The following is a 24,807-nucleotide window of genomic DNA, read 5'->3' as shown; positions in this document are numbered from 1 at the left end:
TGTTCACGTCCTTGTTTCACCTTGCGCGTCGCAGTTGATGTGTTGTAATCTGGAGTTGCTTTCAACGCTTCTGTACCGTACAGTTCAATAATATATCTTCTAGTGCGTGTTTTTATCACAGTTTCAAAAACGAAATTTTAAAGGAACACACTTGAAGGAAGTGCTCTGACCTGGAAAAATTGTTAGTACTTTACTATGGAATATCTTTCAACATTCAGCAGTACCTACATATTGAAAAATTATTACATTTCAAAATTATATATTAAGAAGGTATTTTTAAATAATCACAATTATTATTAAATGCAGTCAATGTTCCTACTAAACAATCATAAATGAATATATTTTTATCACTTTCATAGCCTTATATAGGTCTACTTACAGTGACTTTTATCTTAACACAATAGTCCAGTCACTATATACATTGGTGCATGCAATTTGTAGTTCTGATTTTTAAATATATTATTTGGGTACATAAGAGAAGTCCAGAACCAATTTCTTCATGCAAAATTTCCTTGTGCTATATACAGAGTGGCCCAAATATCTCGTATTTTCGGCTCATTTTCCAGTTTTCAGCTATTTCTGCCAAATCGGACAGAAACATTTGTTCTCGCCTTTTTTTAGATTATACAACTCTGAATAAAATGAGATCATTCGGAACTCTCTATCTCCAATGAGTACTGAGTTATGATTTTTCAAAAATGAGAAATTTGAAGAAGAAAATCAATTTTGATGAATTTTAGTTTCTGATCAACGATATCTTCCGATTGTTACCATTTAGAAGTATATTTCAAAATCCCTCTAGGCGTATTTATGTGCTCTACAATCTGAGATCAGGTATCATTTACAGCAGATGAAAGATAAAATTCTATTGTACATTTCAAGATCAAGTAATGGTTTTTATAATGAGGGGTTACCGAGATACATAGCTTTGAATATAGAAATTGGCCATTTTTTGTATATTGAAATAGTACACTCAACAATAAATTTTCCATTCTTCAACCGAATTTGACCTATGATGCATGATTTTGGACCGCCTTGACGAGCCGAGAAGAATAAAGTGTAGTACGATGAAATCTGAGCATTGTATCAAAAGTTATAAGTGTTTGAAATTTTGATCCTTGGGGTGTCCTTAAGCGCGCCTCTCCACTAGGAAATACTGAAATGAAGTGCATCTAACGGTTGCTTCTCATAGAACATAATCTCATGAACTTATGTCTTTGTGCGAAATATCAATGTGAGGACAATGTAGTTGGTGATGATGGCTGAAGCTGAAAATTAGGTGTTTTTCACAATACAAGGAGCATTGTTGTCAGGTGTACCTGGGAATCTATATGAGATAGAACGCTCTACCTGATCTCAGATTGTAGAGCACATAAATACGCCTAGAGGGATTTTGAAATATACTTCTAAATGGTAAAAATCGGAAGATATTGTTGATCAAAAACTAAAATTCATCAAAATTGATTTTCTTCTTCAAATTTCTCATTTTTGAAAAATCATAACTCAGTACTCATTGGAGATGGAGAGTTCCGAATGATCTCATTTTATTAAGAATTTTATAATCTAAAAAAAGGCGAGAGCAAATTTTTCTGTCAGATTACGAGATTTGGCAGAAATAGCTAAAAACTGGAAAATGAGCCGAAAATACGAGGTTTATGGGCAACTCTGTATATAGCACAAGGAAATTTTGCATGAAGAAATTGGTTCTGGACTTCTCTTATGTACCCAAATAACATATTAAAAAATCAGAACTACAATATAAATTACAAGCACACCCCCTTTTTTATGCCTATATTGACTGGACTACAACTGTTAGTGCTATTTTATATATATATATATTATATATATATATATATATATTATATATATATATATATTATGTATATATGTTTTGAGTACGTTGTAGTTGTGATACCATACCGGTATATTATATTATGAGTTATATTATAACTGTATATTATTCTACTCCAATTTTTTTATTTTGTTTGCTTAGTATTCAAGAGAATGATCTTTACTAGAAAATATTTCCCTTGAAAAAAAGGACTACCCACCTCATTGATCAATTTCACTACAGAACAATTAATTTGTAATGAAGAATAATCTAATCACATTTACTCGCAGCGAAGCTATTCAAGTATATCTAAATATATAGAAGTAAATAATCTCCAATTTTAATACTATATTTTTCTAGTTCGATATTCATGTTTTCAAATAGAGCCAACCAAAGTAATTTTTATTACAATAAATTCATTCAAATTAAACCTAAGAGGACAATATCATATTAGAAATTCTAGCGCTCTTTAGAATAATGGTATGAAAGCTGTCAAACTGAAACACTTGCTGTCTCTCCACCTTTCAGGTGAATACGAAATCCTGGATTGTAGTATTTTGACTTCTATCGATCATTGCTGAAGTTCACTTTCCGGCATATGTGCAAATATAAACAATAGATGGGCTTATGCAACAAATTATTGTTACTAGTTGACTAACTAAAATATTCATTTATTTCTCTTTTTCCATTTGTATCCACTAAAATCCCTATTATTACAGATACAAGCCTTACAATATCTTATACCCTAAAGATATAATATACTACTGTTACATTTTATTTGGAGAAAATGTTTTTAACATTTTTCAAGTCTATAAAAATTGTATATGAACAGTTGTACATGATAGAAGTCACTGTAAGTAGGTCTATATATAGGTTATGGAAGTAATAAGATACATAAAAAATTAAAAAATTAAAAAAAAATTATTCAATTCATATTCAATTACAAGTTATAGAAAGATGTATTGTAATTGTTACAATAGGAGATAGTTTTATCTGAACTCATCTCTAGGCCTTGAACTCATGTGAAAAAAGTTAAGCAATCTGGCATTTAAGAAAGGAACACAATATCTAGCCTGTAATTTTATTGTTTTTACTTTCCTTGCCCTATTACCATAGGTAAGGAAAGTATTGCTTTCCGAAAAAAATTAAGGTATCCCAATTTCCAAATTTCTATACGTTTCAAGGTCCCCTGCGTCCAAAAAAGGTGTTATTGGGTATTGGTCTGTATGTATGTGTGTGTGTGTGTGTGTGTGTGTGTGTGTGTGTGTGTGTGTGTGTGTGTGTGTGTGTGTGTGTGTGTATGAGTGTATGTGCGTCTGTGTACACGATATCTCATCTCCCAATTAACGGAATAACTTGAAATTTGGAACTTAAGGTCCTTACAATATAAGGATCCGACACGAACGATTTCGATCTGATGCAATTCAAGATGGCGAATAAAAAGGCGAAAATGTTGTCAAAAACAGGGTTTTTCGCGATTTTCTAGAAAACGGCTCCAACGATTTTGATCAAATTTATACTTGAAATAGTCATTGATAAGCTCTATCAACTGCCACAAGTCCCATATCTGTAAAAATTTCAGGAGCTCCGCCCCATCTATGCAAAGTTTGATTTTAGATTCCCAATTATCAGGCTTTAGATACAATTTAAACAAAAAATTCCAAGAGAAAAAGATTGAGCATGAAAATCTCTTCAATTAATGTTCAGTATAATTTTCACCAAAAATCTATATATATAAAAGCGAAATGGCACTCACTCACTCACTCACTCACTCACTCGCAGTACTAAAAATCTACCGGACCAAAAACGTTCAAATTTGGTAGGTATGTTCAGTTGGCCCTTTAGAGGCGCACTAAGAAATCTTTTGGCAATATTTTAACTCTAAGGGTTGTTTTTAAGGGTTTAAAGTTCGTCTTTTAGCTATTAGTATGACCTATTCCACCCTCTAGGTTTCCTAATAATTGCGAAGTATTGCTACAACGCGGACTAGCTACAGTCGGATATGGGTCGGGGTCAGTAGCCGTACTGACAGGTGGAGATACCGGACCTACACTTCTCCCTCTATCCTGATTCTTTACCCTCTGCTTCTTTCGCGAGATTTTTACTTTCAGGGGAAGAGTGTTTGCCCGTGCCGTTGCTGGCCGATTCGGCCCTCGGCCTTGGAATACAGGGTGGGTGTTAAGGGAGATTAAGATAACCCTATACAAGGAGACGGATCTGACTATCAGATCCCTACCAATAATTCTATTTATAAAGGTAGTACGCAATCTGAACCAACTGCGAATTGACGGCGAGCAAGCTGTACCTGCAAGCCCGGGATGTAGGTTTTCAATGGGGTTTAAGGTGAGAGCTATAGAGAATAGGGTGCAGGGTATGAGGTATACGGTATAAGGTATAGGGAACAGAGAATCAATAATAAGATTATTATTCTCTACAGCAAATAAATATCTGCTCAATAATCCGCAATCTGAGAATTGCGCTCTAGCTCTCAGCAAGCTGGACCTGCTAGCTAAATACAGTATATCAATTTCAATTATGTGGTAATTAAAGTTTAGAGGATAAGGTTTCGGGTGTTGGATTTCTGAATCGCGAGCCTGCAGCTGCGAAAGGATTTTCAGCAATTCTGAAACTGCTAAACAGGATTTCCGCGCTAATCTGATGACTGCGCGCCGGTTATTAAGGGCCAATCTGTGACTGCCCTTAAGGGTATGGGGATCACTCTCAATCGTCCGAAACGCTTTTAAATTAATAGTCAGTGTGTCGACTATTATGAGAGGATAGAAAAGATTTTTCACAGACACAGTCTGTAGAATAATATCGGGAAGACAACAGTCTGTCGTTGTCAGGGTAGGAAAGGATTCTTCCAGGATTTTCCACAAGGAAAATATCGAGTCAGAGACTCCTAATTCAGGAAAAGATTTCAATAGACTTTTCCAAGTAATTGTCAGTCTAAGGACTACCACAAGATCGATCTCTAATTTGCAACTGAGATCACGGGAAAATTCGTGAATTTTCCACAGGTAAAGCCAGCAAATAATATTTGCTATTAAAGAAGACAGGTTTCTAAGAATTTTAGAAAGGATTCGCGGGTCTGAAAACCCGCGACTAGGACGATCTCGAATCTGGAACTGAGATCAGGAAGGATTTTAACACAGGAAGAATTAAGAGAAAGAAAGAGAAAGGATGCCGCAGTCTAGAAACTTCGGCGAGGAAGTCCTCAAGCTGTACCTGAGAGCTAGAAGGATTTTAGAATAGGGAAAGTGAAGAGAAAGAAAGAGAAAGGACGTCGCAGTCTACCAACTTCGACAAGGACGAACTCAAGCTGTACCTGAGTTCTCAAGGAAATGATTGGAATTTCCTACTAGGTATTACAGCAACTGCAGATGAGATAAATATCAACAATATAATAATACAATCATAATCAAATCAAATAAATCTTTATTCACATGATACACAAATGGAACATTTAAAAAAACAATTATAATAAATAAAAATAAAATTTCACAATAATTATTTTTCAATAGTACAATTATGAAATTATCACAATGATAAACCATAAGAGACGTTCTTGTGTTGATTTAGTTCAGGAAATCACTGATGGCTATTCTGATGAGATGACTGAATTCTTAGCTACTCTTTAGAGGATTCCACTTCTTGAGAAGCATTTTGTATGGATTAATATGAATGGATAATATTCAAATGAGTCGTCTCTTATGGTTTATTATTGTAATAATTTCATAATTGTAGTATTGGAAGCTAGTTATTGAGGAATTTTTATTTTATTTATTACTAGCCGTCAGGCTCGCTTCGCTTGCCATATCCGTCTAGCCAGGAGCCCCGACTGCATTTTTCATTTGAGCATGCTTCATTCCATCAGAAAGTCAAAGTACTGAGAAAACGCAGAAATCGTTGATGAAATAATCTTTGATGAAATATCAAAGTCACCTCATCACAAAATTTTTAGACCCTAGCTAATCCTATATGTACCAAATTTCAACATTCTCTGTCTATTGATTAAAGAACTGAGAAAACGCAAAAAAAACTAATTTTGGGCGTATCTTTGGAGTTATTTCAAATTCCTTCTAACACAACATTATTACACCCTAGCTTAGCTTCTGTACTAAATTTGAACAATTTCTGTTTATTTGTTCTCGATAAATCTGAGAAAAAGCAAAAAATGCTGGAAAAACCCTAATTTTGGGCGTATCTTAGACGTTATTGCAAATTCATCCTAACACATTATTACACCCTAACTGAGCTTCTGTACTAAATTTGAACAATTTCTGTTCATTTGTTCTCGATAAATCTGAGAAAAAGCAAAAGAAAAAAATGCAGATTTTGGGCGTATCTTTGGAAATTTTTCTAAATCCGTTCTTAGTGCGTCTCTAAGGGCCAACTGAACATAAATGGCCAAATTGAACGTTTTTGGTCCGGTAGATTTTTAGTTCTGCGAGTGAGTGAGTGAGTGAGTGAGTGCCATTTCGCTTTTATATATATAGATAAAGATAATGGTTTTTTTTTAATTGTTTCATTTGTGTATCATGTGAATAAAGATTTATTTGATTTGATTATGTGTTTTATATTGTTGATATTGATATGTGAGCTGACGTTCCTGTAACATTTAGCCAATGTCATTTTGAATTTTGATTTTCCTTAATGTTTGGAGTTTTAATGTTTAGTTCCTATTGAAAAGGCGAGACAATTTATATACATCCTAAAACGAAATATCACAGTGACAAAGACGCAAAACTGCTGACTGTATATGAATAATTGGGCTCAACCCAAATGGAATGGATTACCGAATAATAACAATAGAGAGGAAGCCAGAGATTCGCTGTCCTAATGTCGTTACAAAAATACAATTTGTTTAACAACATCAAACACAATTACAATTATAAATAATAAATTATAAGATCAATATAAAACATAGAAATTACTATAGGTAGTAACTGAATTAAAAACAATAAAATTTTCTGTACGCCCATAGAACTGTTATGACAGTAAACTTGAGAATTTGACAGTTTTAACAGGAAAAGCTGTGTAAACTATGCTTTTTCAAAAACTTGAACTCCAAAAATTAGTCTATAGAAATAATATTATATTGATTCAATAACAGTACACGTTCTCAAACGGTCTACTGTTACATGGATAGTGAAACTCCAATGTTACTGTACAAACTTGCCATGCTAATCGCGTTTCTCTGACCATCTTAATCCTGTCAACATCACATCAAAAAGTTCCCATCTTTTTGCGCCACTCTGTATTTCATATTTCTAGATTGTCCTTCCATATCTTGCATATGGAAGGAAACTATGGTCGATTTGAAGGAGACTCTCCAAGTCCTCAATAAAGTGAATGAAGTCTAGGAAGATCATTCCAGCAATTTTATTCAATTCAATTCAATTATTTAGAGCTTCATAATCAATTAATAAAACGCTCTTATTTGATATTATTCCGAATCATCCAATTGAATTTATGACTTGTGAAAAAAAATTCACTCTCATTTGAATAAGACGCTATAGGCGGCCCTGCAAATTTAAATCTTAGCCTAGCGAAATAAGTGTTGCATCCAAAACTCGTGTTAAGAGCTGCGTTTCTCCTCGCTTTGTAAGTTAAACTTAACACACCATTTCTCCCCGGTTTGTGCAGTGAAAGTGTACACACATTTCTCCCGGTCTGTGCAGTGAAAGTGTACACACATTTCTCCCCATTTTGTAGGTTTGATGTGTAATTTTTTTTCCAAGTTAACAGAAAAAAATGTTACTATTGTATTTAGAACATCTGAATATACCATCTGAATCAAAAATTGATTCTCTGACATGTGTGTAAATGTGTGTAAACCAGCCTCCCCGCATTGTATGTTCATTTCTCACCTCCCCGTTTGTGGCCTTGTTCCAGTATGTGTGTGTGTGTGTGTGTGTGTGTATGAGTGTATGTGCGTCTGTGTACACGATATCTCATCTCCCAATTAACGGAATAACTTGAAATTTGGAACTTAAGGTCCTTACAATATAAGGATCCGACACAAACGATTTCGATCTGATGCAATTCAAGATGGCGGATAAAAAGGCGAAAATGTTGTCAAAAACAGGGTTTTTCGCGATTTTCTAGAAAACGGCTCCAACGATTTTGATCAAATTTATACTTGAAATAGTCATTGATAAGCTCTATCAACTGCCACAAGTCCCATATCTGTAAAAATTTCAGGAGCTCCGCCCCATCTATGCAAAGTTTGATTTTAGATTCCCAATTATCAGGCTTTAGATACAATTTAAACAAAAAATTCCAAGAGAAAAAGATTGAGCATGAAAATCTCTTCAATTAATGTTCAGTATAATTTTCACCAAAAATTGAAAATAAGCTCGAAAATCGAGAAAATGTTGATTCTATTAGATCATTCACTATGAAGAGATAGCAAACTTTGTGTGTCTGCAGCCTTATTGTCCTGTCACCAGCTGGCTTGGATCTTTAAATAGTAGACTTGAGATGCGCGGGAACACTTGCGTCAGGTGATAAATTTTCATAACGGCAAGGAAAGTTGTGTGAGTGCGCCATACCAGATTGTTTATGTAGTTGCTTGGTATGTCATGACAGCAGAGTTCAATAGACTCTTCACCACCATTGTTTTCAATCATTATACAAAATAGTGTAATGAAAATTATGAAAGAACTGTTGTATTAGAATTTAGTATCTAAAGAATTTCAAGACAAAACTTATGCTAAAATAATCAGTTACCGTGTAGTGTATAGCCTCTTCCAGGACGTCCTCCTATATATATAAGTCTTGCATGGACGATCATTTTTTGAATTACAACAACCTTCTTATTGAATGAAAATTTAAGATTTCCTATTAGTGAGACAGGGGAAAAGTTGGTTCAAATCTATTTTGGTACTTGATCATCATTCTTTTTCAACTATTTTTTATTGTAGATCATATACGTACGACAAGAATTACAAATCATATTTCCAGTAGCTACGTATTTTATCAAGTTTTTAGTTATTTATTAACGTTGATAAAAGAATTAGAGTTGGCTTTTGTCCAATCTTCCATCGAATATTTCTCGTTAAATTCAATTTTTTAAGATAGCTAAAACTTTGAAACTTCTTAATATTGACTTTTTGGGAGGGGAGCATTCAATATTAATAATTATAATATTTGTCGTTGAATATCTCTGATAATATCATACGCCACGCACTACGATGTCAGCTATTGGTTCTAGGCTATGTAAATAGGAGAGGAACGACAATTTTTTTATTCTATTTTGAGTAGTTTATAAACTTGTAAAACGTATACGGTATCAGAATTTAATAGAATTTCCGCGATTATTTTAGAGATTATTCAGCAATCTCATACTGCCCAAGTAATTAAAGAATTCAATTTTCCACTTATTTATTTTTTGAAAGATAATATTATAAAGATATGAATATGATATATTTGTGTTCAATAAATTTAGAAAATTGATGGTGTCTCAGGTTTTCTCGAAATTTCAAACGATGAGTGACTCTTATTATAGTAACAGTACGGTATATAAATAATAAATAACTCGATAGGTAATATGAAGTAAGATTTTGACCCTGAGTAAAGTAGCAGTTATCGTGGCGTAAGGCTGCTTTAGACATAACATTCAAATAATTTTAGAGTGCAGTTGAGCCAAAAATACTTTCAAGATGAACCTTTCAAATCGTTTCAAATCAATGTTGGCAAAGGTGCAAGATCGCTCACCAGTTTCACTTTTTCATTCATATCACATCGGAGGAGTAACATAAGTGCTGGAGATGTTTAATAATGGCGAATAATGCATTGTGTTTGATCAACTTATCAGTAGATAAAGATGCTAGGTAATTGATTGGAAATTTCCCATTCAAGCTACCAATAATAATGAGACTATCATGATTGAGTGGGTTTACCTATATTATTATTAATTTGTGAAAAACGTTGAAGAGTTATGTGTAGAACTTTAAAGCTAGGCTTGAAGATATAAAAGTATCAAGGGATTTTAAAAAATGTCTGGCTCTCAAGAGAATGTCCTTTCAACGTGATATAGTAGATTTTCATAGGAAATGTTCTTAATTATTTGGTACAAATGAAAATTTATGTTATGGCTACAACACTACAATCTGCATTATCGTACATTCGTAGTTCATGGATATATTTTCTTAAATTCATTGAGTTTATGATGTTTCGTTATGATAATCGCATAATCCGTACAGTAACAGTTTATGATAAAACATCATTTTTAAAAATGATTTGTTCGAAGCCCTAGTATGTTTGTGTGTACCCTAGTACATTCTAAAGAGAGAAGTGGAAGAGAGGTCTGAGAGAGAAAATAGATTCTCGAGGGGTGAAAGAAAAAACACTTGGCATCATTTTCTCTAGCCTATAAAGCCAACAATAAATAAAAGTTGAGGCGAATTTTGATCTGTCGATTAGTGATGTCAACAAAAGTTATATTTTCATGTAGAGAGCACGCGTGTCGCTTGTATTAGTCACGTGATTCTTTAGAGCGGTCACAGGCCATTTACTCAATTTCCAAACGATAATTGTCACATAATTATTACACAGACTCTGATACCATTGTAATTATTATCGCAACCATATATTTTAATTCATTATCGAACATGCATTGCAAAAATAAGCCGAAATTCTAATGCATTTTAAAAAAATGAATATGCGAATATGGTACACCAAAATGGATATATATAGATCACGATATTTTAAACATGAAGGATTGAAGAGGAATCCACTTCCTCAAACTGATATAATAAATTTCTATCTCTGTTAAATTGAATTTAATTAGCATTTTTCAATAGTTTTTTTTTCAATAGATCGCGGTTCTCTTTGCTCTGTATATGGAACTACGTTCTATATTCTATTGAGCTTTACAATGGAGTTCTTGAATGATGTGATTTCTAAATGTTGAGATATGGAGAAGTCTAAGTTAAACCATGCTTTAGATTTTGAAATAATTATTAGAGTTGGCAAGCATTTTCCAGTTAAACACGTGTCCCTTCTTCAGAAACAAGAAATAACAATCTAGAGGGTAGTAATCTAGTTGATTTTGATGATATTATTAGAAAAAAAATAGTCTGTTTTGACGTTTTGAACGAAATGTTTTGAAAATAAATTGGAATAATTTAAGACAATAAAGGGACTTGTAAAACGACTATAGCGTGAAACTAAATATAAAGAGCTCATCCGTTTATTTACTATTCACTATCCAGCACGCGAAATCTATAACCCATATAAGCGTATACTATGTTGCAAAAATCTTCAGAGAACGTCTTTGATTTACTGAATAATCTGCTCAATATTATATAGGCTAAATGAATATAATGGAATGATTTTATAAGAACGGATTTATATGGATCTATGCTTGTTGTCCGTAGTAGTAGTTGAGAGTTGGAAGAATTTTCTACTCAGTAGACTCCAATATTATTTCCCATGATAGACGTAGTTCAAAATAGATCAACTAGAATAGGTTGCAACATCAATTTGTTTGTTTATAGCTACGTTTCCCAACTGCCCAACTTCTCCAACTCCCCCCTCCCCACCGTTCCCAGTAGTCAGTGGCCGACCCTCCAATTGAACTTGCACTCAATCTGGTCACATTCAATCTAGAAAATGAGACAGTGATCAGTGTTGGCCAGCTACATTAGAACCGGAGCAGGATACAGAAGAGAAATATAAGAAGCAGGTAGATTATAAGCAAAAGGTTAGAGAGGGAGATATATTTTTACAAATAATAAAGGCAGATAGAGATGAAATAATTTGGGAGAGCTGTGAAGAGAGGAAGATATTGAAGTTAGAAAGAGGCTTGGCCAGTTTGACACCAAAGACAGAGCGCGAGAGATAGAGTGAGTGAGAATGCCAATAAAGATTAGTTGTGACAACAGTAAATTCAAGAACGGTTAGTACAATATCTTCACCAGCAACAGAGACAGTGTATAAGAAGTGTCAGTGGCATGAGTGAGATAGCAAATAGCTATTTTTAAAATATTCATTCACACATGGAGTGTAGTTTGGAGAAATTATAAGTTAACGGCCGTATCAATAGAGAACATCTGAAACACCTTCAAAAGCACCTGTAAAATATGTAAGTTTCTATAAGAAAAATCTTAATTTAAACAGAGGTGTTTATTTTGGTTAACAAACATTCCTTATCAGCTTTTTGATGTTGATTTTACTGTCTCTCCTCCTTTTCAATTTTGTAATTATTACGCTGTACTGGATTTACAGTTAGGATTATTATTAGATATTAGCATAAAACTACTAGAAGATATTGAATTGTGAGGCCTCCGTTTAGTATATTTTCGCTCCACTTTACAACATAGTTCCAGTGTCGATACCTATACACCATATAAATCTATTAATGACAAATGATGAATGAGCTTGTAAATAATAATTTAGGTTACCTATTAAATTGCAAATCACGGAGAAAATTATCATAGATAAAATAATCTATTTTTGAATAGAGCCCTATTTTCTTAACTCAAACTTTATTTAATCATCTTCAGTCTTGATATTGAACAAGTACATAATAATTATTGATCGAGCGAAGTGAGGTCTAAGATTCAAGTCGACGGTTTTTCATTTCTCTTAATGTTTTAATGTTTGAATGTTTATATGTTGCGCATTTACGGCGAAACGCGGTAATAGATTTTCATGAAATTTGACAGGTATGTTCCTTTTTTAATTGCGCGGCGACGTATGTACAAGGTTTTTGGAAATTTCGCTTTTCAAGGATAATATAAAAGGAAAAAGGAGCCTCCTTCATACGCCAATATTGAAGTAAAAATCAGACTGTAGAATTATTATTTATCATAAATAATCAGCTGACAAGTGATTACACAGATTTTGATTTCCATATATATGTTTGTAAAGCTCCTTTTGATCTAATAGCCTAACAGCTATAAGGACGGATAAATGAACATTTTGTTAATAACCTTGGAGTCCTAAGAAGAATGAGTTATCACTCGATGTGAAGAAATGGTTGGTTAAAATTCTCAAATTAGGGGGCTCCCTCCTTGTTATAATTATTAATAACTAGCAGGGCACCCGTGCTTCGCTACGGGAATTGAAAGATAAAATTATTAAAGGTGATGATTTCTTGATCCATTCCGAGCTGCTTTGTATAAACACACTTTTTCTATGTATTTTAACACGACATGCAGTCGATTATTAAGTAAATATACTTACTTGCAGAAATATACATTCAAAACTTTGAAAACAAACACATCCTCAATAGTGAAATATCAAAGAAGATAGTTTTCTGGTATAGATACGTAGATGATGTCTTAATTCTCTTTAAGGGAAACCAGAGACAATGTGAAGTTCTCCGTAAACACATCAACAAGTTCAACAACAAAATACAATTCACTTCTGAATATGAACAAAACAACTCTATAAACTTCCTCGACCTATCAATCACAAAAATCCAGACCAAAAACTCAGCTTTAACATTTACAGGAAACCAACCACAACAGACACACTAATCCACAACTCCTCCAACCACCCAACACAGCACAAACATGCAGCATTCAGATCCATGCTCTATAGACTCAACAAAATACCCTTATCACCAGAAAACTACAAAAATGAGCTCAACACAATAAAATACCTAGCACAGAGTAATGGATATGACCCAAACATAATAGATAAACTAAACAAAAAAACAAAAGCAAAATCATATAAGCAAGAAACCAATCCAACAAATGAGAGAAAACACTTCATAGCACTAACATATATCAATAGTCAATCTAATAAAATTACCAGAATTTTTAAAAAAGCAGGCTACAAGGTGGCTTTCAAAACCAAAAATAAGCTGATGGCCACCCTCACCCCCAAAACCACCGACAACACCGACAAACACAACCTCCCTGGGGTATATAAGATAAAATGTAGTGATTGTGAAAAATTCTATATTGGCAGAAGTGGACGATCATTCAAACTTAGATTTAAAGAACATATCAACGCACTTAAAACCAAAACAGAATCAGCTTTTGCAACACATTTAAATGAAACCGGGCACACCTACACAAACATAGATACCAACCTTACAATATTGAAAGTAAAAAGAAATGGACATGAATTAAATACAACAGAACAGTTTGAAATTTATAAAGCCACCATCCTAGACAATAACAACATACTAAATGAACAGCTGAATTTCAAATCCAACAAACTTTTTGATCACATAATAAACACCACAAATCTTCCTAACCATCAAAACATTTCCGGTCTACACTGTTGAAAATGATTGCCAGGCAATTGAAAGTACTCCAGTCAGTAAGTAAAAGTTTTTAACATTTACTTAATAATCGACTGCATGTCGTGTTAAAATACATAGAAAAAGTGTATAAAATTATTTTTGTGAAACATTTATAATCTAAATCCTACCAAAATTGTTATAATCGTTTTTGAGATTAGTCCACAACTTTGCATGAAAATTATTGAGTCAAATCATTCAAATAATTAATTGATGTGTTGGAAGTGCTCTGTAGAAGAGTAGTCTAATTGCAGCGAATTTTTTAGAATATGGGCGGGGCTTAAGAGTCGCCCTCGACTTTATTCATTGGCAATTAATATTTCCCGTTGACAGTTATCAAATTAGTAGTGATAATGTTATTTTTGCTCTGGCAATTGAACATTAAATTCCAAATTAGGTTGATTCGGAATTTGATGACTCTGGTATCCATGGATCTCTTGCTTATTCTGGAATTTTTGGCATAGCCTGTCGCTTACTTTCAATAATAATAATAATAATAATATTTTTATTCAACACAGTACAGTACACTTTATAATATACAGATGAGTAACGTCAGGTCTTAATAAGTAAAAATAATAAGTACACAATAAAAAGCACACATATGGAAGACTAGAGTAGGCCTACCTACAAACTATGCTACCCTCTATCACTAAAATCCTTCACACTGTAGTAGGCTTGTGAAACCAGGAATTTATACACTTTACTCTTGAAAATTTGCATATCAGACAAGGACTGCAGCTCGGTAGGTAAGTCGTTAAACAACTTAGTTCCAATATAAGAGGGCATTTTCTCGTACAGCTGCAGTCGGTGTTGTCTCAAAGACAGTTTATCGTTTCACTCATCCAAATGTGTAAAAGCAGCCAATCCACTGATTCTTTCTTCCATGGAAGTCCATTCATACATAAGTGTCTATTCATAATGGTTAGTATAACATTTATTGTGGCTGATTCCACATGGCCTAAACTCTACAATCATAAATATTAAAGTGGGATCATTTTAATGTGAATTTGCATAGATCTGAATAGAGTTTATTCAATCGCTTTGATTATTGACTACCATTATATGATTTCTTTCTTTGATCTTAGCTTGAAACCAAAAGCTTAGGGATGAAAATTTGGATGTAAACTAACATGCAACTCAATTTAATTTCTATCTAAATTGACAACTTTAGAATTCACTTGTGATCTATCAATATCAATAGGTTTGTCTTGTGTCATAATAACATCATGAAAGGGAATAGAAGCAGCTGATTGAATATTATGTTTTTTTTTATTTAGTTTTTAGCTGATTTTGAAACATGGAAATATCAGGCCCAGTAGCAAAAAAGCATGTTTAATTTCAATCAGGATTAAATTTCATGAGAATTAATCAGAGCAGGGCAGCCCTGGGGCCGGGCCTGACACAGATGTGTGGAGAAGCCAGTCTATTGCTGCATTTCCATAAGGTCTATAGTTTTAATCAGGTACTTGTGGATGAGAATACTGCGTAAGGTCTACTGTTCACATAACTACTAGTGTACTATTAACTGTAATGCATTATCACCCTATTATTGTATTATATTATAATAGGGATCAGTTGAATCAGATTTCCTAATTTTGCTTTTATCACTCCTGAACAATTTATTCTACTATTCAAAAAAACTACCGTATATAACAACTTGTAAAACGATGTTATTTTTGGGTTCTTATGATGTATACTGCTGCATACTTATGATATTTTCAAATAATAATGGTTGTCTCGTCAAATAGGATTCAATTAAAAAAAACGGATAAGTCAATGATCGTTTAATTAATTAATTAATCGTTCAACTATTTATTTTTCAATAAGAAATCGTCTCTTATAGATCTTTTTTATACCATAGTAGTTTTTGTACAATATAAAGAGCAGGTACCTTTATATCACAAAGAGAAACGGTAATCATTCGATTAAGTTTTAATCCAATGTAAGGAAACATATTTATTTTCCAAAAATAATATCCATAATAATATATAACTTCAAATTTCATGGTATTATATTAATCTCATCATACATATAATAAACACATAAATTAGAATCACAAAATAAATAATTCCACAGAATAAAATCACAAAATAATAAAATAAGTCGGCTTATGTATTCAATATATCAATTACAGTTATTAAATCTGAGTGGATTAAATTACCCATAGCTACATTAAATATAATAGAATAATCAATTTCTATATTTATAGAAGATTTTATCAATTTATACTGTTTATTGATGAAATTTGAAAACCATTTGGGTAGGATGGATTGAAATTAAAAACCCAGCAAAAATAATATAATTAATTATTGTTTTGAGCTAGTGTCATTGACTCTGTATTAATTTATTGTGAAAAAAGAAGAAAATTGAATAGTATAAAATACTCAACTAGTGCGAGGAAGATAGGAGGAAGAGAATAAATAGAAGAAAGAGAGGGGAGAGAGAGTGATAATAGCAAAAGAGAAGAGTGGGAGTATTGTCGCAGCATCACGTGAAAGACTGGTGAATATTTTTTGTTGACCTTTTGAACTGATCTCTCCTTAATTTCTCTTTCTATTTTGGTCAAATATCCTATCGATATTTATTCTTAGCTACTCTCAACTCCAAATAAATTTCCATTTCAAAAGTTATATATTTTTCAAGAGTTCCTAACATTTCGAGAATGACGTTGCCTGTGTTCCAAATTTGATTTTACCATAATAATTCCTTTTGCATTTAATGAAGATAATAATTTTTATAAATAATGTACAGAAATATATATGAATAGGTATAATAAATCATTATCTGTGCAAATAATGTAGAATTTCTCAATCAGACTTCCAATTATTGTGGAAGTATCCTAATATAGAATATTACTTATTAAAATTTAAAAAGTAATTTTGAAAAATCAGCTGAAAATTTAAGTAGAAAATAAAAGTACATTATCACATGATAAACTGAGAAATAATAGGAATATTAGGTTTTTGTAAACTTCTAGCTTTCGGCAAAGACCTTAAAGATGCATAGACTCACATGCAGCGCTAGTGTCGTACTTGGAATTGAAATCCGCCATTGAGGGGGCAACCAATAAGATTATTACATACCAATGCCACCAATGCCTTTGTGATCTATAGTATTACTAATATTATATATATATATATAATATATATATATATATATATATATATATATCGTGCTAAAATACCCCAATGGCGGCCTTCAATTTCAAGTAAGAGCTATCATTGGGAAGGCATAGTGGGTCTATATCTCTTTAAGGTCTTTGGCTTTCGGTATGCCAAGTTAATAATGCAATAAGATAAAATAATGTGGATATTAAACGCATGTGGTGTTTTTCGTAGAGTAGAAAAGACCAGTATAAATGTATGGTACCAAAATGGAAACATGGATGTTCAAAACAAATATGAGCTTGATTGATTATTAAAAAAGAAAACTCAGTCCAAATTTGAGGAGAGGATTATTATCTGCTTATTATATACTTAGGTACACTTGGGAAGATTACAAAAATGACTGAGATTAACGAGCTGAAGAAAGCATATTGATTCGGTGAAGAGTTTGAAATTCTAAGAAAAGGGATTGTTTGGCAAAATGTTTTTGAGCTCTTTATAGTCCTTTATCACGTTTGCTGAAAATTTGATGATTTTTTCAAAATTATCATATGAGTTTTAGAGAAATGGAGTCAATAATAATATTATTATCTTTGAAGAATGTATTAGGAAATAGGTAGTATAATTTTACTGTAGACCTACTGACCCAATATCAGCAGTTATGATATTCCACATAAAAGATAATAATGAATTCTGTTCCTAGTATAAAGTATTGCATCTGTTTGAGAATAAATATAATGGAAGATCATTAAGTCCACTTGACTGATGTTCTAATCGAGTTCTCTGATTCGAGAATTAAACACTCATTACAAAAATGCATCAAAGCAAAAAAAAGTATATACGGTACCGGTACCAACATTTTTCAATCAAAGTCATTTAAACGAATCGACAAAGGAATCCTAAATTCCTCTCTGTTTTGGACACGGTTCAAAATTCTATTTCTAACTTACACCAGAACTTACCGATTTTGTGTATCAACATAATATTATATAACGTTCAACGATTAAATGGGCATGATGAGAGTGCGTTACTTATTCACTCAGCACTATATATTATTTGTAACTAGCAGGCAACCCGTGCTCCGTAAGGCTCTAATTAAAAACTTGACCTACTGAAATCTTGAATAATCTAAAATAGGTCTCTAACCATCCTCGGTGAATTAAGAATCTATATGCAAATTTTCAAGTTAACCAGTAGTTCAGACGTGATGATGCGTCATTCGTGTATTCCTATCCCGTATGTGTATAATCCAATTCTTTCCATTAATTTATTATAGATAACTGAAGAAGACATAATAAGCTTACTTGAAAACCTCACAGTATCATATTGATTTTTCTCAATACATCAACTTTGGTACCTATATATTAGAGCCTCCTCAATTTGAATCAGGCAGCCTTCCGTTTCCCCAATTATTCCAAACAAAATACCCACAAAATTCGTTTCACTCCAAATTTGTATCTGAAAAATCTAGAAGGAAAATTGAAATTTGGGCTTTGAGGTGCACGAGATTGATATTTTTAGAATCTATGTACAAAATTTGAAGATCTAAATCATTTCCGTTTTTCTGGTATCAATCCACAAGTTGGCATGTTTTGATGCGAACAAACACAACCCTACTCTCTCTTATCATATAGATAATGATAGAAATCACTAATATGAATGTATTTTTTTGTAGAAAATATAAAACAGAAATACATTAAATTACTCTTTAACAAACTTTTGTACATAATTTCATACCGTACAATCTTTACGGTATTTACAATTACACATGGGCCTACAATTTGTTCTACAAAACCACAAGACATTTTCGATCTATGCTGGAACATAAAATATCAAGTCACAGTTGTGGTTTTCAAGTTGAGAATAAATACATTTTTCTGATTGCTGTATTACAAACTGATAGTGTTGTACACTTTATTAATATAGAATAATAATGAATATATTCTATCAATATGGAGATATAAATGAGGAATATAATTTGGACTGTGTGTATAGTAATACAACTTTTTCACTATTGAATACAATATTTTGAAAAATAACGCCATAATAGAATGTATTATTAACCAGCGGGTAACCCATGCTCCGCAATGGTCTAATTAGAAACTCGACTTGACCCACTGAAATCTTGAAGAATTTAAAGTAGGCCTATAACCACCGTCGGTAAATTGAGAATCTGTATGCAAAATTGCACGTTAATCAGTGCAGTAGTTTGGTGATGATGCGTCATTCGTGAATTTCCTATCCCGTATGTGTAAATGACAATAACTCTTCCATTTATTATATTATAGGATATAGGATCTCTTACAAAATTCATGCAATATTAGGCGTGACATCAAAATGACTGTACTGCAATTGAATTTCCAATTTCCAGTTTGGCATTATCATTATTTGATACTTCTTTCAATGGCAGAATTAATGAAGCAGCAGTGAACCTACTTGTCATATAGAAATATAAAATTTGAGGTGAGAAGGCTATCTTTGAGGAAAAATGCTGATAGAGCTACTAGTAAAACTAAGATAATTTTTGTAAAAAAGAACAATAAAACATGTTTAAATGTCAAAAAGCCTTAATGATAGATAGCTGTCAAACAAGACACGTAAACAATTAGAACATTTAATTGCTAATCATGAATATATCCCTTATGATATTTTCAAGTACCGTAAATAGTTGCATGGGCATGCTTTCCTAGTGATAGAAAAAATCGTTACATTAGATTGATGAGATGACTCTTTTAGAACTCATTCAATTCATTTTATTTTATTAATGTCATGCATTCTCATTTTTATAATATTGACACAAGACACATAAAAATGAACCTTTTCAATATTTTCAATAAGATAGAAGAGAGATCTGTTTAAATATCTTGCAAAAAGCAGTTATTTTATATTTTAATTCGAAGAGAAAAAATAATTTTTCAATTTTTATCAATCTTGTTTCAACTTTCAATCTTATCTAATATCTATTGAATTATGATTTTTTTTAGTTTCTTTTCCTCGTTCATTTTTTGTAAGTGTGTGTCCGACATTGTTATTAAACTTCAAATCAAACTTCATTTGGGGCTTGGAAAATGTCATTTGAATAATTGCTGCAGCTGTATAGCCTACAATGATCAATCAATAGAAATTTATTGATTTTTAGCGCTTCATGAAGTATCTATCTATTGGCTATTCAATAAACAAAAAATCTATAAGGGAGTCAGATCCAATATGTAATGATATACTATTGAGATATGAATTTTTATAAGGAAGATTCATATTCATGAATACTGTGATGATGTGTTACAGATGGTGATTTCTCGATCCTTTCAGAGCTGCAATGTATTAACACACTTTTTTTGACTGCATGTCGTGTAAAACATATAAAAAAGTATGTCAATGTGTTACAATATTTTCATATTCGAGACATTGCAAACTCACGTTTTTGTGCAACTATTAAATTTATTCATTACTCGAACAAAACTCTTATATTATATAATTTAATACGATAGAATAAGAATAAATAACTTATAATAAAAAATCTATGTTTCTTCTATAATTATTAAACGAGCGTTAGCAAGTTCTCACTTTTGACTTACTGAAGGCGAAAGTCGTTTTCCGTCTGTTTGTACGTTCGACAGAAACTTTAGATCGATCGTCAGCTTCAAATTTTGAACACGTATTCTTCGAAACTTGTTACAGGTCAAGTTCGTTGGACAACAAAATCGACTCATCCCTTCATCCTTTTTCAGGATATAAAATCTACATTGAAAGTGCATAACAAAAAAAATATTGTTCTGATTTATCATTTAGACAGCTGGAATCGATCGAATGCTATTTCAGTATCTTTTCCATTCATTTCAAATAGCTGATGCTATTTGGGAGCTATCACACAGGCTGTCAGACTGACAGACTTTATGCGTTGACTCATGATTTCAGCTAAATAATACACAACATTAATTTATAAGTTCTGTAATATTAACTCGCTTCCGTTAATGTCTGCCTGACTGTCTATTGTCTGTCTACTTGTAAATGTGTAAAAGTAATTCAATTCCATTTATTTCAAAAATCAAAATAGGCCTACAATAGAATACAGTACATGACATGATAGCAGAGTACAATGTAGAAATATATTTATTATATGTATTGATATAAAAAATGTTACTAAAAAAATAATTTTGTTGGCATAAGTTAAGATTACTTATTAGTAATCCAGCTAAAGTTTGTCATGAGATGCATTAACTATTCGGCGTTATACGAAGTTCGCCGGGCCAGCTAGTCATGAAGAATATTTTAAAAATACTCTACTAAGCCTAGCCTGTTTGAAAAGATATGAAAAATTTTATTTCTTAACCTTTGTAGGTGTAGCCACAAAAAATTATAGGAGTTTTCTCTTATGTAGCCTATATTATTGTAAATCAATGAGAATGTGCAAAAAATATTACAACAGATTTCACCATCACTATTGTGGATAATGAAGATGCACTGAAGATGATTTCTAATAAAGTCTTTTTTGCAGATTGACAACACACCTTACAGATGAGTACGAATCTTGGCAGTCTCGACCAATTCATTGCAAAGAGTCAAACTGAAACCTTTGCGAGGCAGCTGCAGAGCAGACTTCGGTCATTGAGCAATGACAGCACTGGCGACACAGCCGAGGACACAAGTTGGAATGGTGACCGCCTGAGCTCTTCCTCTGAAAACGATGTCTACTATGACCTTGAGAGCTGTCCTAGCAGTCCTGCCGAGGAAGCGCTTGAATCAGATTTCTCCAGTTACATCAACTCCAACCAACATGAAACCTCCGGACCCTCGAACTTGAATGAAACCATATTCACTTTTTACGATGATCTACAAACTGCTTCAAGTCGGGAGATACAAGAATGTGGGTACTGTCATGACAACAACCTCAAATCCAATCAAAATGATTGCCCAATCACTAACGGTAAAACTGTTACTCATGGAAAAGGACCTCCAACCCCCTCCACACTATTAGCATCATCATCATCAATAATCAACTGTAACCATTCTAGTCAAATTGAAAACGCCAGCTTACAAGATCACATCTCAACGAACGACTCCACAGACTTGACTGATGAAAGTCTGAGGAGAGAAATGTCAAACCACCTTCATCTGAACAAAGTATCGAGCATTGAAAAATTCACAATAGATAATTACATGAATAATGGTTATTCTGTTAGTCGAAAATCAACTTTTAATGGAAATTGTGAATTAAATTTGTGCTGTGCAAAGAATGGGCATTCTGAACCATTCAGGGATTTAGAAAGAAAACCGGGTGAAGACTCGAATCAACTAAGCGGATCAAATTATGAAGATGAATCAATTAGTTATATAGAGAGCATCAACGTTAAATTAACATCCTCCGTCATAGAAACTTCAACAAATGGATCTCAAAGTAACGAGAGACTGGTTGTTGAGGAGGACAGTGCAAAAAAAAATAATAATAACGTTCTAGTGAATGATGCTATGACTACTGATGAGAAAAGTAAACCTTTTTACACTGAAGAAGCCTTGGCACGACTTGTGGACACTGTTTTTAATGGGTGTAGAACTTCTGAAGTTATTCCTGAGTTGAAGTCAATCCAAAAGTCTGGAAAAGATCAAGAAGGATCAAAAAGAAAGGATGTTGATGAAGAGGAGGAAGAAAGTATAGAGGTGAGGAGATTGAGGTTCAGGAGGAGTTCTTCTTTGAAAACAGGGAAGACACCTCCTGGCACACCAGGAAAGAAGAAAATCGTCAGATTTGCAGATGTTTTAGGTTTAGACTTGGCTGATGTTAGGACTTTCATGGATGAAGTTCCCAAGGTGCCAAAATCGGCGTTTGAAGACCTGAAAGGAGTGGAGCTTTCGTCATCTCCACCAGTTCGCTCCTTCTTCGACATAGGCTTGCCAACTGCAAGCAGTCTGCACAAGACAATTGTGCCCCTGTTTGAGCAGCCATCATGTCGCACTGATTTCTTGGACAGGGTGAGGGACTATTTTGTGTGTCTGGAGAATGCAATGGTTTCGGACGCTGCTCTGAGCACAATAGCCGGGGTTGTGCGTGTCAAAAACATCGATTTTCACAAAAGTGTTTATATTCGCTACTCGATTGATGCTTGGAAAAGTTTTGCTGATCTACAGGCGAGATACGTTCCAAATTCTTGTGATGGATTATCTGATAAATTTTCATTTGTATTGTATGCACACATGCTCAATGTTGGTCAAAAAATGGAGTTTGCGGTAAGATTTCAAGCAAGGGGGTGTCAGCACTGGGACAACAATAAAGGCGCAAATTATGTTTTCCAGTGTATAACAGGAGCACATTCAAAGCAAAATCTATCACTGTATGTTCCTCCCAGTCCTATAGAAACGTGGGCATCGTTTTACTGAAAAAATCAAACTGAATGTCTTTTTAGATCCATTGGATGAACATAAACATAAATCCGGTATTAAAAAGTTTTTACTGTGGGTTTTTTCAAAATATGAGCTCTCATATCTAAGCCTATTTATAATATGATATTATTCTAGTTTTTCAGTTGAGATATTTTCAAAATAGTAGGCCTACAATCTAGAATATTATCTACCTTCTGTTGTAGATTGTGAAACTGTATAGAATTTTGAAAATATTAGAGTACGGTACCGGTAGGTACCTACATTTTAGACTTCAGATTTTCAACAATATAAACTCACCTATAATCAGCCCATACAATCGTTGTAATGTTTATCTTTTTCATGCAAAAGTTATACTATTTCAAGCCAATACCACAGAAAATAAAAATACTAGAATCAGATATGGGCTATCGGGTACCGTAGTTTGATATTACTGAATAGATCTATTTTATAAAATACTGATGCAAATAATTATAATTATTGTAAATTTCAAATTGACAATATAGCACCTTTATGAGAAAAAAAATAACAATGAAGGGACATATGAAATAATATGTATATATTCATAAATGATAGATAATGTGTATTAAATTTACATATATGGTATGGAATTATATGAACTGTCAACCAAGGAAGACTGTTCATAGGTCTACTTTCCACCTGCTATGGGTATGGATTTTCATATTTGAAATCATAATAATACTCATTTTATAATCTAGTCTCAGTAGATATAGATTTTTTTAATTTTTGCAACTTGTCTGATTAATTGCAAGAGAGTTTATTATCTAGAAACATGAATTATTGGAAATAAAAATATTTTTTCAAATTGACCTATATTGGCTTACCAGCTTTCAATCAAAAATATTTTGTTGTACCGTATACATTAAATGTAGGTACTGAAGTTTCATGGCTTCTATTAAATATGTTTTTGTAACACTTTATGAAATTTACTATGATGTAAATAGTAATAATGAGCAACTACCGGTAGGCCTAATAGAAGTTCGACAGAAGTTATCCTATTAGACTTTTTAGAAGATAAAAAGCAAGTACTAAATTAAATTTGCAGCATAGTTCTCTTTTTCTATATAGTTCTATATTTTGGGGTGAGTTTTATTAATTTTGTTACCAACAACCTAGTACCTGCAGAAAATTAATTAAGGGATTGGTATGTGGATTTTTATTCCAAGTAATGTAATACAGTATATTTTTTGAATAAATTGATATTATATTTCTTA

At 32.8% G+C, this 24,807-nt stretch overlaps 1 protein-coding gene across 5 annotated transcripts; it reads left to right on the top strand.

Moving 5' to 3' along the window:
* On the top strand, positions 1-24,807 carry LOC111045105 (glycogen-binding subunit 76A). Of its 5 annotated transcripts, none has more exons than XM_039428404.1 (3): positions 18-181; positions 20,486-20,567; positions 21,696-24,807. In XM_039428404.1, exon 3 carries the CDS (start codon positions 21,716-21,718, stop codon positions 23,570-23,572), a length of 1,857 nt encoding a protein of 618 aa, XP_039284338.1. In that variant the 5' UTR covers positions 18-181; positions 20,486-20,567; positions 21,696-21,715; the 3' UTR covers positions 23,573-24,807. The 5 variants fall into 5 exon arrangements, with proteins under 5 accessions (XP_022186120.1, XP_022186106.1, XP_039284338.1 ...); XM_039428406.1 differs by lacking the exon at positions 20,486-20,567 and adding an exon at positions 19,572-19,663; XM_022330428.2 differs by lacking the exon at positions 20,486-20,567 and having other exon boundaries at positions 1-270.

This window comes from Nilaparvata lugens, chromosome 5, assembly GCF_014356525.2.
Source record: "Nilaparvata lugens isolate BPH chromosome 5, ASM1435652v1, whole genome shotgun sequence".
In the NCBI taxonomy this organism is placed as follows: domain Eukaryota; kingdom Metazoa; phylum Arthropoda; class Insecta; order Hemiptera; family Delphacidae; genus Nilaparvata; species Nilaparvata lugens.
This window is presented reverse-complemented; position numbering and strand designations above follow the sequence as displayed.

Bases quoted from the DNA above. Each gene is read 5' to 3' on its own strand.
- LOC111045105 (XM_022330428.2), top strand. From the start codon at position 21,716: ATGAGTACGAATCTTGGCAGTCTCGACCAATTCATTGCAAAGAGTCAA.